The 14,769-nt window shown below is 41.2% G+C and overlaps 1 protein-coding gene across 1 annotated transcript in view; it reads left to right on the top strand.

The window, feature by feature from the left end:
* Window positions 1-14,769, top strand: part of LOC310966549 (epidermal growth factor receptor substrate 15-like 1) — a gene marked incomplete at its 5' end in the record, with an annotated part of 80,335 nt that overhangs the window by 15,467 nt on the left and 50,099 nt on the right. The window contains 2 exons of the mRNA XM_083940308.1: window positions 1,070-1,226; window positions 6,246-6,331. Of these exons, the coding sequence (XP_083796434.1) occupies window positions 1,070-1,226; window positions 6,246-6,331 (243 nt within the window). The remainder of the gene's footprint in view (window positions 1-1,069; window positions 1,227-6,245; window positions 6,332-14,769) is intronic.

The following is a 14,769-nucleotide window of genomic DNA, read 5'->3' as shown; positions in this document are numbered from 1 at the left end:
AGGAGTGAAGTGCAGCCAGCATTTATGATCTATGATTTAACCTGATATTTAACACAGTCCCATGCGCATAGACTGTAAAATACCGACCCTCACGGCCCGAATCCCCCCACTGCTCCAGATTAGCATCTAGTGTATGTGTCATCGATAGCAGGCTGTACTGCAAGTCATGGTGCAAGTGTGGCTATTTAATTAGCATAACAAAGCTAACGTTAGAACGGTGTGTTCGTAAACAATCTGTTTGTACAGTTGATGGAAGAACAAAGCATCTTGTCACTTATGATAAAACCACGACACAAATGACCACAGTCCAGGTCGAGATGACAGAGTTAGCATGCTAATGATGCTAATCCTGACAACTAGCCTCCGAGAAGTGAGGGCCAGAGGCTAGCTGTCACTCAAGAGGCCACACCCCTAATTATTCATAAACTTTAAGCTCCAATAAAATAAGAACTAGCCTGTTTTACCCCTCTCAGTGTTGTCATGGAGATATGACCTAAACATACAGACTAGAATGTTTTTTTGTCCCAGGCCTTAAACAAGTTTAATGATGCTTCCATCTCAGTTCTCATGTTAGCCTTAGTTCACATTCTTTATGTTGGCTTGTGGAGGTTTTTCTATTTCTCTTCTATAGCTCAGGAGAACTCTCTGTCTTGGGTGTGGTGTTTTGTTTAAGGATTAAGCAACTATCCGTTTTTAGGGATGTAACTGGGAGCAAATCAGTGAAATACATCAAAAAATCAGACCAAAAATGATGTAGAGGGGTCTCAATGGGTTTGAATGCTTTCATACAGGATATATTCATTTGAATAAAAACAGTTCACTCTCACATTTTTGAGATTTCAGCCACAAATGTCCACATGTATTCTGAATTTCTTGCATTGTGGAAATTTCAAATTATTTCTTGAGCTGAATGGACACGTCCTGGCTTGCTACTTGCTGGATTTAGCAGTTTCTTTTTCCTATCCTATTGATTTTTGTTAGTTTGTTCTGCTCAACAGTGTCGTCACTCTGCTCAGTATAATTGAGTCAAACGAATGTATCTCTATTGAATGTCTGCTGTTCCTTGCAGGGCTCTGGCAGACACAAGGCAGATAGGCAGGCTGACCAGGGAGCAGTTTGCCCTCGCCATGTATTTCATACAGCAGAAAGTCAGCAAGGGCATCGACCCACCACAGGCCCTGACTGCTGACATGATCCCACCCTCTGAGAGAGGCACACCTGTACCAGTAGGTCCCACACAGACAAGACACACTTCATATTTACTAGAGCTGAGAGAGATATCTCTATATCCATGTATTTCATGGGGCTCAGGATGTAGAGCAGATTGTCCCATAATCTTGGGGATGGTGGTTTGATCCCTGACTTTGAACCCCAATTCTCTCCTAATGGTCTTGCCAGCACCTTGAAAAAACATTCTTTTACAAATTTGGGACTGGTCTTTGAGAGCGACGTGGAGGCAATTCCAGTCAAACTTTTCCCCAGTATTTCCTGAGTACAGCTCCTTTAAAGGCAGAAACACAGAAAACGTATCAGTCTAAGCATGTGGAGTGATATGAGAGATAAATGCAGCTTCCTGTCAGAAGAAAACACACTGCCATCAGAGCTGTCAGCCACTGACAGTTACAAGCTAAGAAGCTAACAAACAACAGAAACCAAGAAAAAATACTGAGTGACTGATGCTGGGTTTAGGATGCTGAAACTATAACCTAGTGTCAGAGCACTAATGTTAGCTCCATGGGCAGGCAGCTTGGGCTCCATGTCTGTCCATCCACCTGTGGGGCTCCAGGAGTTGCACCTGCCATAGTGTGAGTCAGCATTCCATCCAAGAGGCTCCACTGCCCCAAAGCCTCCTCTCTGAAGCTGAAACATGCAGGCCGATGACTGATTCTCCCTGATGTGTTTAGTCATCTTGATGAGCCGTTCATGCGCTTCTCTTTAAATCGTTGGGCCTCTTCGTAAACTTCCGATAGAAGCTACAAGTATTTACAGAAGAGTCTCAAGCTAATGGGAAATGCACGGGCATGAGCAACAGAGGGCGGGGTCAGGCCAGATCCAGAATTCCTCACTGAGGGAGATGAGATGTTTTTCTCTTTCTATGTGGGGATTCCATGTTTAACAAAATATTAATCATATTAGAGTAGTTTTAAAATACTTAAACATGTGTCAGGAGTGGTACTTTAAATATCCTCTGGAACTATAGTTATTGTCAAAATGTTGTTGCATCACATCAGTATCAAAGTATCGATTCTAAAATGACACAGTATTTGATCCTTGTAAATATTACTATCTCTTTGTGATTACTTATGATGATGACTTAAACAAAGCCACGCTCATGGAATATACACTGGAGAACAAAATTAGAGAACAAAGAATTAATACTTGATTTATTCTGAAATATTCTCATTTTTTATTGTGCAGAACGGCCCGCTTGAAAGAGGTGGGCTTTAGCAGAGCCGTTTGCACATGTACGAGCACGAGCGTGCGCACGTGTACGAGCACGAGCACGAGCCCTACGGCGGTAGCAATATGTGCGCCTGTTCGGACATAGAAAAAAGAAGGAGGGACCATGCGCGGACATTTAACAACAACAACAATGGCGGTGAAAGGTTCACGTTGGTGTGATGCGGAGGTGGAGTGTTTACTGCAGATTTGGTCGGATGAAAATATTCAAAAACAGTCGACAAGACGCATAAAAACTCAGAGGTCTGTGGAAAGATTTGTAAACAAAGCCACACACACGCGATCAATGCGTGTGACGTGTTACGGCATGATGTCGTATGGACAGCAAGAAGCATTGGCTGAGGCCCAGGCAGTGTGAGTACAAACGGGGCTGGGGCGCGGGGGGAGAGGGAGGGGGGACAAGTACCCTAAAGCCCGGCGCGCGGTGCGGAAGGACAGTGTGAGTGCGCCCTGAGAGCAGCTGTACATCTCAAAAGAGCAACGGCCAGTGGCGAAATGGCATCTCTCACTAGGCTATACCCGTAAAACCTGTTTGGGCATGGTACGGATGGACAGTGTGAGTGCGACCTCACTCACTCTCTGTGTCTCTGTGACCCTGCATGAAGACAGCCAGATGCTACATTTCTTCAGTTACCCTCTCATCATCCAGGGCTCCATAGAAATATTCAATTGTCTTTTTCCGTGATGTCAGTATGATTGCATGATTATTGTTAATCTTTTGTCACAGCACCGAATAATAACACTGATGACTTTTTTTAAAGTGGTGTCTCTTTTGACATGAGTATGATGAGTTATAACTGTAGCTGTTTTAATCATCATTGTCAGAAACTAAGTCTTTCTCTATGGCTGCAGAGTATGTCAGGATACATGACCCCAGTGGGATCAGAGATGGCAGCTCTGTCTGAGATGAGACGGGTGAGTCAATACCGTCTCTTCTATTCTCTCTTCTCTTCTCTTCTCGTCTCTCATATTTCAAGGTGTACAGATCTCTATGCTAGACATCATGTTTCAATTTGCCAATCTGATAAATCAGCTTGTTTGGTACCACAACAAAAATGTAAGCTATTTAGACTTGTATGTATATGGACAATTTGAGGAAAGGTAAATGAAAGATATTTAATGCCCACTGTTCTTCTCTTATCCTAACTCTTTTACTACTGATATGTTCACTTTCCCCTCTTCTTCCTCTCCCAGGCTATAATGTTGAAGTTGTGGGTAGGTAACATGGACCTACAGTGTATTAACCTATAAATGCTTTCAGTGGCTTGCCATTCATACTGACTACTGAAAAGTATTTACAAAACGTTTCTCCACTCCAGTACAGTGCAGTGACATCTCCCCCTATCTGCTGATCAAGGGAAGATTTGAGATTGCTTTTAGAAGGCAATCAGGATTCTTTTAAACTTATGATAGCAGTTGTTTCGGCCCTGATACTAACAAGTTAAATCAATCAAATTAAAGAGCATCCCGTAATCTTCTGTTTAATAGAGCTGCCCCCTATAGTCGACCAAACTTTAGTCCACCAGAAAGGTAATTTGTCGGAAAAAACGTAGGAACTGCACCTTGTCAAAATAAATCAAAACATTTACAGTTAAACCACTTGGGAATTTGCTTTCTGTTGCTTTTGTTTGTCAGTGAGAGTGGCTGTAGCCTTGGCACTTTATTTGAAATGTCCTACAAGACTCCTGACAGCAGTAATGGCACCGCAGAGTGGATCTTTTTTGAGAGCCGTGTTTATGCACAACTGCAAAGTGTGCCTGGCACAATGAGCTCCCCGCACGTTGCTCCAGGAGTCAGTCACTACTTATGGCAGAGCTGACATGTAGCATCGCTACAGGCTATCCTCCTTGGTTTAACAAAGAACAACTCAAGGGCCCTGTTGAAATTAAACTCTTTCACAGGTGGACCATTTCTTCTGATTCATATGCATGCTGTATAAAAGTCATTTGAGTGTACATACGATGTACTCTTCATTGTACTCCCGTACACCACAATGCAATGCAGTGTTTTACCGGATGAGAAGAAGAAGCAGAAGAGGTGCTAACCTCACGGTAGCCAGGTTTCTGAGAGCTAACTGCAGTTACCAACAACTGTTACTCTAACTAGTTCTAACTAATGTTACTGGCTCATGAAATAAATTAACCGTGGTCAATTACTGCCTGCTACTGGGACAAAACCACACTTTAACACCATCACAATTTCAACAATTTATTTGAGATTTACCTTTGAACTTATCAACATCAATACAACCTTTTACCGTCCTCCTGAGTGCAGGTTTGGGTCATAAACAGACTGTAAAACGGGTTCACTGCTCTGTTTATATGATGAAACGCACCCACTTCAAAGAGAGGGCGATCACTCCTTGTTAAACACATTAGGAGTCCGCTGGTGCTCGGGACATTTATCTGTTTTTAGGGACGTATTTGACAGCTTGTTCCACAAAGTCTATGAATAAGTTTGGACAGACAACGTTGATGTGAAGCGACAGTGTGATGCTCGCGTGCTGTTAGGACATGGTGTGACGCGCTGTGACACGGAGGGACACGGTGTGACAGGGTGGGACACGCTGTGACAGGGTGCGACACGCTGTGACAGGGTGCGACACGGTGTGACAGGGTGCGACATGGTGTGACATGGTGGGACACGGTGGGACAAGGTGTGACACGCCGAATATCGCTCATTTAATTATTTTTAATATATACTCATATTTTGGAAGACGTTGGTTAAGGCGGCAGGCCTTGTTGTTAAGGCAGCCACCTAAGCAGTAAAGTGCTGCGGGAAACCCTTTTCTCATAATATGAGAAGACAGAGTTGGGACAACTGACTCAGTCCAGTAGGCTACTGTTAGTTGTTGATAAACGTGTCTGGTTTTTTCGTTTGCTTCTGACTTTGCTTCCGTGTGTTGGGGCTATTTTGCCGTGCTATTTAATATATTAACTAAATGTTTTGACAGTCTGCTTTTTTTCTGACAAATTCAGAATCACAATAAGTTGCTTTGATTGTTTAGGCCTCTGTTGTTAAGAGGCCTCATGTTAAGTGCGTGTGGTAAGTTTTGAAGCTAATTTCAAGTTATTGTGTTGGTGTTAGCAGTTAATAAGATATTATATTGCTTTAAAAATCAACAAATGTTATATTTTTCCCCTACTGGTTGTTCGACACATTCATTACTCATAGGGACTGTTGACTGTGCCAATTGGCGATGGAATGCTGACAGCCTAATTAACATGCGTCTTGTGTGGGACATGCACTTGTAAAGAAACATTTAGGCCTTACATGGATTGGTCGACTAATGGACCTGAAGACTGCTGGTCTCCAGGAACATTCTTATTTGGGAGCAGCCCAACTGTTTCATGAAGGAATACTTGTAAGGGCTTTGTTTTGTTTTTCAAGAAATGTCTCCACACTCTAATAACATCAGCAATTATCTTGATGATCACTTTTTTAATGCTCTCAAAGGGCTGACTTTTCTCCATAAAATTACAAAATCCTGAATCTTTCCTCTCCTTGGCAGTTTGTCAGTGGTGGTGACAATCCCTATCATGATAGTGATGGTGATTGACCCAACCCTCACCGACTGATTCAACCTCTGTGCTGCTCCTCTTATTCAGCACGGGTTTCTCTCCTATCCTTTTCCTCCTTCTCCTTCCTTTGCCTTGGTGTTCCACGGCTCGGTACTATTTCATTATCCCACTTCACCTACCCAACAAATAGGGTTTACTTAGCCAACATCATCTTTTTTTGTCCCCTCCTTTTCTCTCGGTCTGCCTGTCTCTCTCTCCCCACAGGACAGCTCTAGTTCAGTCGGTTCAGGGGAGTTCACTGGTATCAAGGAGTTGGATGACATCAGCCAAGAGATAGCCCAGTTGCAGAGGTAACATCACTGGCACCGCCTCAATAACATGACACCATTGACAGTGTAAACTGCTTTTACTTGAACAGATTTTTAAAGCTGCATTGAAAAAGAATGGATAGTTACATCACAACTACTTTATTTTAAGCATCAGAGTAACACTTGGACCAGTACATGCTTCAATATAGTTTTTATTTTGAAGCACATCTTATTGAGCCAAACCATAATGCAGTAACAGCAACAGTGTAGACATTTAAAAATGTTTTCCTTTAGTAGTGATTGTCTCGACATTTTCAGTTCACTGTTTTCAGAAAAATTGATTCACAGGACTATTTTTATTTACATGGGGGTAATGTACATTTTAAGTGGCTTGTTATGCAAACACAAGAATCCAGCTAAGGTTGACTACGGGCCTCCATGTTTGTTACATCTATTGGTGTTCATCTCATGAACACATTCACAAAATCATTCATTTTTCTATCCTTTTTAAGTGTCCTGTCATTATATTTTATCAAATATGGGCTTTTACATTTCCAAAATCAAGCCCCGAAAGGTATTTACTAGTTACTACTCCTTAACTTAGTCTTTACATAACAAAAAACAATCATCATTATTACCCTTTTTCTTTATCAAAAACAGCACAACTATGTGTCTTTGAAAATTTTTTCTTTTAAAATCTCATAATCTTTAAGATGAACTTAACCTAATACCACTTCAAAGCAGTATTCAGAATCTAGTAAATCCCACAGTTCTGAATTCTCTGTTATGCCACACCAGTCCAGATGTTGGTGGTATTGCATCTGTAGGCTGGTTATATGACTGATAAAATATACACAGAGAAGACATTAAGGGATAATTCAGATCTTTGAATGTTTGGTTGTATGAGGCACTTATCTACCGTCTGTGTATTACCTACTGTAGATAGCGTTCATCCCCAGTTCAAGAAGGAGACAGCAGGGGACAGCAGCAACATTTATTAAGTTTAAGTGTACGCTATTCACCCCTTTCTGAACACTTTGTGGGCGTTGCCATGACACACGACACTTCCTGTTTATGGTACCACAGTAGTGAAACCAGTAGTTTAGCAGATAGGTAGGCAGTAGGTCTTCGTGTTAATGTAAATATGCAAAATTGTTTGTCTAAACATAGCTGACCTGTTGCCACTGATGAGCAGCTGACGATGGTGGTTCATGTAAAGCTATATTATATATATTTATATATAATATGTTGCACATTTTAAGTGCATTCAAGTTTTATTATGGTGAAGTGTTTACTTATGTCACAATACTAGCAGTGCATCGTGGCTTTGTTGTTCAAATGAAACGAATATATTACCTATGTTTAAGTCCTTGAATGTGTAAATTCTCATATTTTTCCCTGACAGAAAGGTCTTATCCTTAACAGAGGGTGGAAATCTGTAGTTTGATACGATTGGAGCATTGTTGGAGACCGCCTGCCAACCAAAATGCCTTCGGAACTGATACCAAACATGCAAAGACTGTCAAAAGACTATAGGATGTGTAGAAGTGTCTGTATGGTCATAGTGATCTCTGAATAGTAGTGCAGAGAAGAATGTCGGTCTCCAGGAGTAAGCCCCCATCATGACCCAAGCGGGGATACTGTCAGGGGTGCTTCCCTCAACCCAATGTGTCAGTGCTCTCAGGGTTTAGCGCCCCTCACAGTCTGGACACTCGAAGGATTTCTCTTCTCTATCTGAGTAAAGGTGCAGCTGCCCTATAAACGTCTGAGGGTGCTGCACAGATTTAGCTTCGGGAGCGAGTGATCTGTGCACCTATCAAGCACCAAACTGGTTTGGAATATCACTGCCCAAGACCTCAGAGAAGAAGTTTGCCATGAATGCAGTCGGTTGTAAGTTTTCAGTACATTTAGTTATGACAATACTCCCAATTTCCAAGTTCCGATTTTCTTGGTCCTCCTGGCATTCTTGGATTTTGCTCATTTCTTAACTTGGATATTGTTCCCTGCATCCCTGAAAGGGCATTGTCATGTCTGTTGAGGGCAATATCCATCGCCTTCATACCAGCATCCACTTTCAGCTGTCTTGTATGTAGAGTGGCAATCTCAGCTCTAAATTCAATCTTGAAAATTGAAAAAAAAATTTCCCTTGCGGGATAAATAAGAGGAATTCTTCTTCTTCTTGAGGGATGCAATGTCAGCCATAGTCTCCTTCTGGATACCTTCTAGATCTTGTTTAAGTTCACTCTAAAGAGTAGTCATCTCTCTTTAATTGTGTTGCTCAGCGGCGTGTTCAAAGACACCTACTTCTTAATTAACTAATGCAGTGCACCCTCTTTTACGAATGAATCATCTTCTGTTTGTTTGAAATAATATGGTAGAGATGTCCGCTGATAGAGAAGTGCACTTTCAAGAATGATATTGAAAGAATAACTAAAACCTTGTACTGTAAATTAAGTTAAAATAAGACAGAGCAGGTGGACTGTCAGCTACTACATGTTTGAGGCAACCAAGAAGCCCACACCTGGCTTTTAAAGGGAATGGCAGATGACATACTGATTGGTTTCATTCATAGTATGGCCAAAACACACCCATGGTTAATGAAGAGACAAAATATAACCCTTTTGCCACTTGCACTTGTGTCATTAACTTTAGACCATAAAAGCTTCAGTTCCCCATTGTAAAGGGCTGTTTGACGACAAGATGAAGTGGTGAAAATATTCTTAGTATACCATACACTTAAACTCATATTGGTCATATTGATGTTTTCAGTGGTCCTATCTTTTGCCGTGGGCCCCCCATCCACAGCAGTACATTGCTTAGCTTCTGTGTCAGGACTGCTGTCTGCTTCTCCAAACTGGGGGTGTTCAGACTGCCATCTACCTTAGGTAATACACTGACTTCATTGTTTTCAGCATAAGCTGCATAGAGATGCACCATCTCATTTTCAAGATTATGATGCCCAAACACAGATCATCATTTAATATCAAAAATGTGTACTACTTAAAGAGATGGATGAACAATTACAGCATTGTCAAAATAGAATATGTTTTTTTTTTTATCAGTGATTTTGAGGAATATGTTTCTTTCCTAAAATGTTATCAGACAGAAACAGTTTAATATAATACAACCACAATATACATGTGTTTTGGACATTGTGGAAATGTAGATAAAAACAGAATACAATCCTTTTCAACCTATATTCAACAGAACTGAACATGCAAAGATTTTGGAACTGAGGACACTAATTGTTGAAGCTTTGTAGGTGGAATTCTTACCATTCTTGCTTTATGTTCAACTTACTTACGTACAACAGTCCATTGTCATATTTTTCTCTATATAATGCTCCACACATTTTCAGTGGAAACAGGTGTGGACTGCAGCAGGCCAGTCTAGTACCTGCACTCTTTTACTACCAAGCCACTCTGTTGTAAGAAAAACTTCTTGAACTATTGAATTATTTGTTCACAGAGTGGTGAACCTCACCCCATCCTTGCTTGTGAATGACTGAGCCTTTCAGGGATGCTCCTTTTATACCCAATCATGACACTCACCTGTTTCCAATGAACCTGTTCACCTGTGGAATGTTCCAAACAGGTGTTTTTTTCCCAGTCTTTTGTTCACCTTGTCCCAGCTTTTTTGGAACGTGTCATCGTGGCAGGCATGAATTTCGAAATTAGTGAATATAAAAAACAATAAAGTTGATCAGTTTGAACATTAAGTATCTTGTCTTTTTAGTGTATTCAACTGAATAAACAGTGGGTAAGGAAAGTAATCAGACCCCCTTGAATTTCTCACTCTGTTAATCTGCAGCCATTTGATAAAATTATTTATTTATTTTCTTCATTAATGTACACAGCACCCAATTTTGTCAGAAAAACATAGAATTGTAGATTTTTTTGCAAATTTATTAAAGCACAAAAAGTGAAATAGTGAAATATGACATGTCCATAAGTATCAGACCCTTTGCTGTGACACTCTTCTATTTAACTCAGGTGCTGTCCATTTCTTCTAATCATCGTTGAGATGGTTCTACACCTTTATTGGAGTCCAGCTGTGTTTAATTAAACTGATTGGACTTGATTAGGAAAGGCATACACCTGTCTATATAAGACCTTACAGCTCACAGTGCATGTCAGAGCAAATCATGAGGTCGAAGGAACTGCCCCAAGAGCTCAGAGACAGAATCATGCCAAGGCCAAAGATCGACAACCAGGGACTGTATTCACAATACATCTTAAGGCTAAGAGTAGGTCCTAACTTGCTGATTTCGGAGTAACTCTTAAAAATAAGGGGCGTTTATCAAGCCTTTAATATATAGAACAGACAGGAAATGGGTTGAGAGAGAGAGGGGGAGACATGCAGCAAAGGGCCACAGGTCAGAGTCGAACCATCACATCACCAACCAATCAAAACCAACAATATCACCGCAGATTAAAGTTGGTACAACTCTCCGTTGTTTGACCATGGGAAAAGGCAGCAATGCAGCTCAGACGCTCTTGGCATCTCTCAGCTGTCGGTCAGGAGGATTTTGCTCCAGACGATAAATGTCCTATCCAGACCACACAAAGTGCTGCAGTTCATTCACTTCCCCACTGAAGTGTTTCTATCATAAACTCACTCTTAGGGACTCATTCCCTCTCAGCCAATCACTGTGGGCATAGAAGGGATGAACATGATGTCATCAACAAGGTCAACCCTCTAGTCCCAGGAGTTCCTCCCACTCCTTGGGAAAGTTGGTTTCTGAGGCTTTGGGAATAGGCTTGAAGAAATGACTCTGAACTAAGAACTTTTAATGCTCTTTAGGAGAACTCTTAGTGCTGAGATCAAATGTTTTGGGAATACAGCCCCAGGACTCTGGACATAGCTGGAATCCAATAAAGGTGTCACAGCAAAGGGTCTGAATATTTATGGCCATGTGATATTTCAGTTTTGTTTTTTTAATAAATGTGCTAAATATTCTACAATTCTGTGTTTTTGTGTCAAAATTGGGTGCTGTGTGTACATTAATGAAGATAAGATTTAAAGGGGTCTGATTACTTTCCATACCCACTGTAGGTTGAAAAGGATTGTGATCTGTTTTTCTTCACATTTTACACAACTTCCCAACTTCATGTGAATTGTAGTTGCGTCACACCATGTGTCTTTTAAGCACAGTAGGCCTACCTGCTTATGGACAACATGATCGAATTGCTTCAATAATTCAGTAAATCAATTAATCACTTATTCAGCCCCTAAATTACTACTTTTTAGTTTTGCAATTTTCATGGGATGGATTCATCTACCAAACATGCCCCAGTGTGTCAAGTAGGCACTTGACACCTGCATGTGTGACAGACCCTCAGTGTCTAGTGTATGTGTTTAAGTGTGAGTGTCCCTTACAAAAGGATGTTGACATGCAAATGGACACAACTCCAGAGGTTTGGTAAGCAGCAGAAGTTCCCTGCAGCACCACAACACCCTCAGCTCTGTATATACTATACACCTTTCTCTGATAAAATGCACACTAGGAAACATGCACTATCAAACAAGGATGAGCTTAACTACTCATCTTGGCTTTGACTCATCCTAATGCTTTCTTCCTCCTCTCATTCTATCCATCCATCCAGACACAGCCTGTCAATAAACGCTTCTTTTGATGTGTGTATTTTATCAATTTTTTGTTTGTTCATCACTTATTCTCCATGCTGCGTCAGCACTCTTGCCTTTACCCAGTGGAATACTCTCAGGTAAACACACCAGCTACTGTACATCTATGGAATGGCATTCTGTCTGGATATATTTTTTAGTACAAATTCCCTCTTTTGTTGCTAACTCTCCACTGCAGGGGGATATTTGTACTAGAAACACTACCTTTGTAAGATATTTGATATTTATGAATAAAGACAACATAGTCCAACAATTGCATAGCAGTCAGTGCAAAAAAAGACTTTTGTGACTTGTTCATATGATTATTTAGAGGCAATGTTTCCATTTATTTCACACTGGTCTCAGTGTCACACTCTTTCTTGTGTTTCATCCTTCTGCCGTCGGTGTCTCCGTTTCTCATTTTTCCCTCTTTGTTTTCGTACGCCTGTTGTCAGAGTGTCCGTGTAGGATCGCACATTCTCCCGTCAAGTTTGCTTTTCATAAAAGTTTTCTTAGAAACTGGCATGCACCATCTTCTGTACGTACAGCAACTTTATGAATGTGTCCTGCGATCTCACTCCAATAGAGCACCTTTGGGATGTGGTGAAACAGAAGATTCATATTCACTCGACAAATTTGCAGCAACTGCAGAATTTTATCATGTCAGTTTGGACCAAAATCTCTGAGAAATGTTTCCAGCACCTTGTTGAATATAGTTTATGCCTCAAAGAATTAAGAGAGTTCTGAAGGCAAAAGGGAGTAACCTGGTGCTAGCAAGGTGTATAGTGGCTCGTGAGTGGCTATGCTTTTGTCGTGATTTTGACCGCAACCTACTCACAAATCTTAAAAATTGTGGAAATACGTGTGCTTGTTAAAAAATTAAATACACATCATATTTAATTAAAGACTTTTTCTACTATATACATTAAAATATAGCTGCACGTGATTATTCCAGGGTTCAAGCCAACTCAGACCATCAGAAGTTGAACGCTTCAAATTATTAAGACCTTTGACAGTGTCCAACAGCTGCATTAAAGATAACAGGTTTTATGCTGATTGGATAGATGGAGGAACCGATGAAATTTAAACAATGTAATATATTCTTGAAAACATTACATGCATTCATTGTCTTGGCTGCCTGGGGATTTGAACCATAGACCCTTGTGTCCCCAGAGCAGTTGACTTGCGCCACTAGGGAGACATGGGTTCACTCACAAGTAGAGGCAATGACATCACATGTAAGTGTTTGAAGTTTAAACAGACAAAAATACTTGAGTTCTGCACAACACTCTAAATGCTGGTTCTAAAATTCTATAACAAACTTGCTGGTTGCAGGTTTATTGTCAAACACGTTGGTGACGTTTGATCGAACATTTGGTTAAATAGCCGCTCTGATCACCACCTGAAAAGTGATATTTAGCAGATCCAGAAACCTCCACCAGCAAATTTCCGTTTGCTCTGCTGTGGCTCTGGGCACTCTCAATTGGAGCACAATTACTATTTTAGAATATTCCGAATCACCAATCAAATCGTACTATCTGGGCAGGTGTATCCGATGACGACAGTGATGCGCCGTTGTAGTCTTGATAGTAAACAACAAAGATGGGTGTGGAAGATGAAACAGCTTTGACCTCTACTATAAACGCACTCAAATCTTTAGTTTGCAAGAAAGATGTATTTGCTTTTTAATTTACCAGTTAGCCCCGCTGTTTGATTAACGAATAGGGCTTATCCCCAAAGCAATTTCAGTCAAAAGCAACTGGACTTGGTGTTTTGTCTAGGAAGACGTTTCACCTCTCATCCAAGAGTCTTCATCAGTTCATGTACGCATCTGACCAGGCTGGGACTGGTCCAACTAAGTGGTGTGGAGATCCAGGTATTTAATCTCTCACAAGGCAGATGATGTCACTGGAACCATTTGTGCTCCAAGTGCCAACGACTGTCGTTGGAGGGACAGTTTCTGGTGGGAAGTTGGTTTCGACTTCTTTAGTGTTCTATTGGGTCTTAACGGCAGTTGTTGGAGTCACAGGAGGCCATTTGTGAATAGTTGTTCTTTGAGGTTAGATTGTTGAATCTCCCGGGAAGGGATGAAAGGGCAGCATTGTAAATTGGAGATAAGTGGTGTCTCAGACCTCCTCCCCTGTTTAGTGATGGTTTCTGATGGAAGAGGTGAAACGTCTTCCTAGACAAATAACCAAGTCCAGTTGCTTTTGACTGAAATTGCTTTGGGGATAACGATAGCCTGGACAAATGAGAACATTCACAGGCAAATAGGGCTTAGCGAAAACTAGATCATCAAATTTGTACATTGCTCTGATTGGTCGTACTCAGTCATAATGAAATCCAATTGCGTGCAGTGGTATTTTGAACTGCATGTGTTGATGCCGCACCTTGAGTTTGGAAAGACTATTGATCATACACGGACCCTATGTCTGGACAGATGTGGGTCTGAATTTCCAGGCTTGGGCTGGAAATAGGGGGATAGAAAGTATGTAAGGGGCCAAGTGGCTCCACCACTTTATGCCCCTGGCCCAATGGTCCCATGGCAAGATTGTCTCTAGTTTCCTCAGTTCCTTCAATCTGTGACATTGTGGATTTGATAGAATCCCAGTCCAGTGTCTTGTTACTCTGACATGTTGTTGTAAGTAGACAGCGGGGGGTTGTAGTTATTTGATTCTATGTCTAGATACAATATAGTTATGCTAGTTGTGTCTGTGTGTGTGTGTGTGTGTGTGTGTGTGTGTGTGTGTGTGTGTGTGTGTGTGTGTGTGTGTGTGTGTGTGTGTGTGTGTGTGTGTGTGTGTGTGTGTGTGTGTGTGTGTGTGTGTGTGTGTGTGTGTGTGTGTGTGTGTGTG

This window comes from Echiichthys vipera, assembly GCF_963691815.1.
Source record: "Echiichthys vipera genome assembly, chromosome: 3".
NCBI lineage: Eukaryota > Metazoa > Chordata > Actinopteri > Perciformes > Trachinidae > Echiichthys > Echiichthys vipera.
Note: the sequence above shows the minus strand (reverse complement) of the source record. Positions and strands in the feature narration are given on the sequence as shown.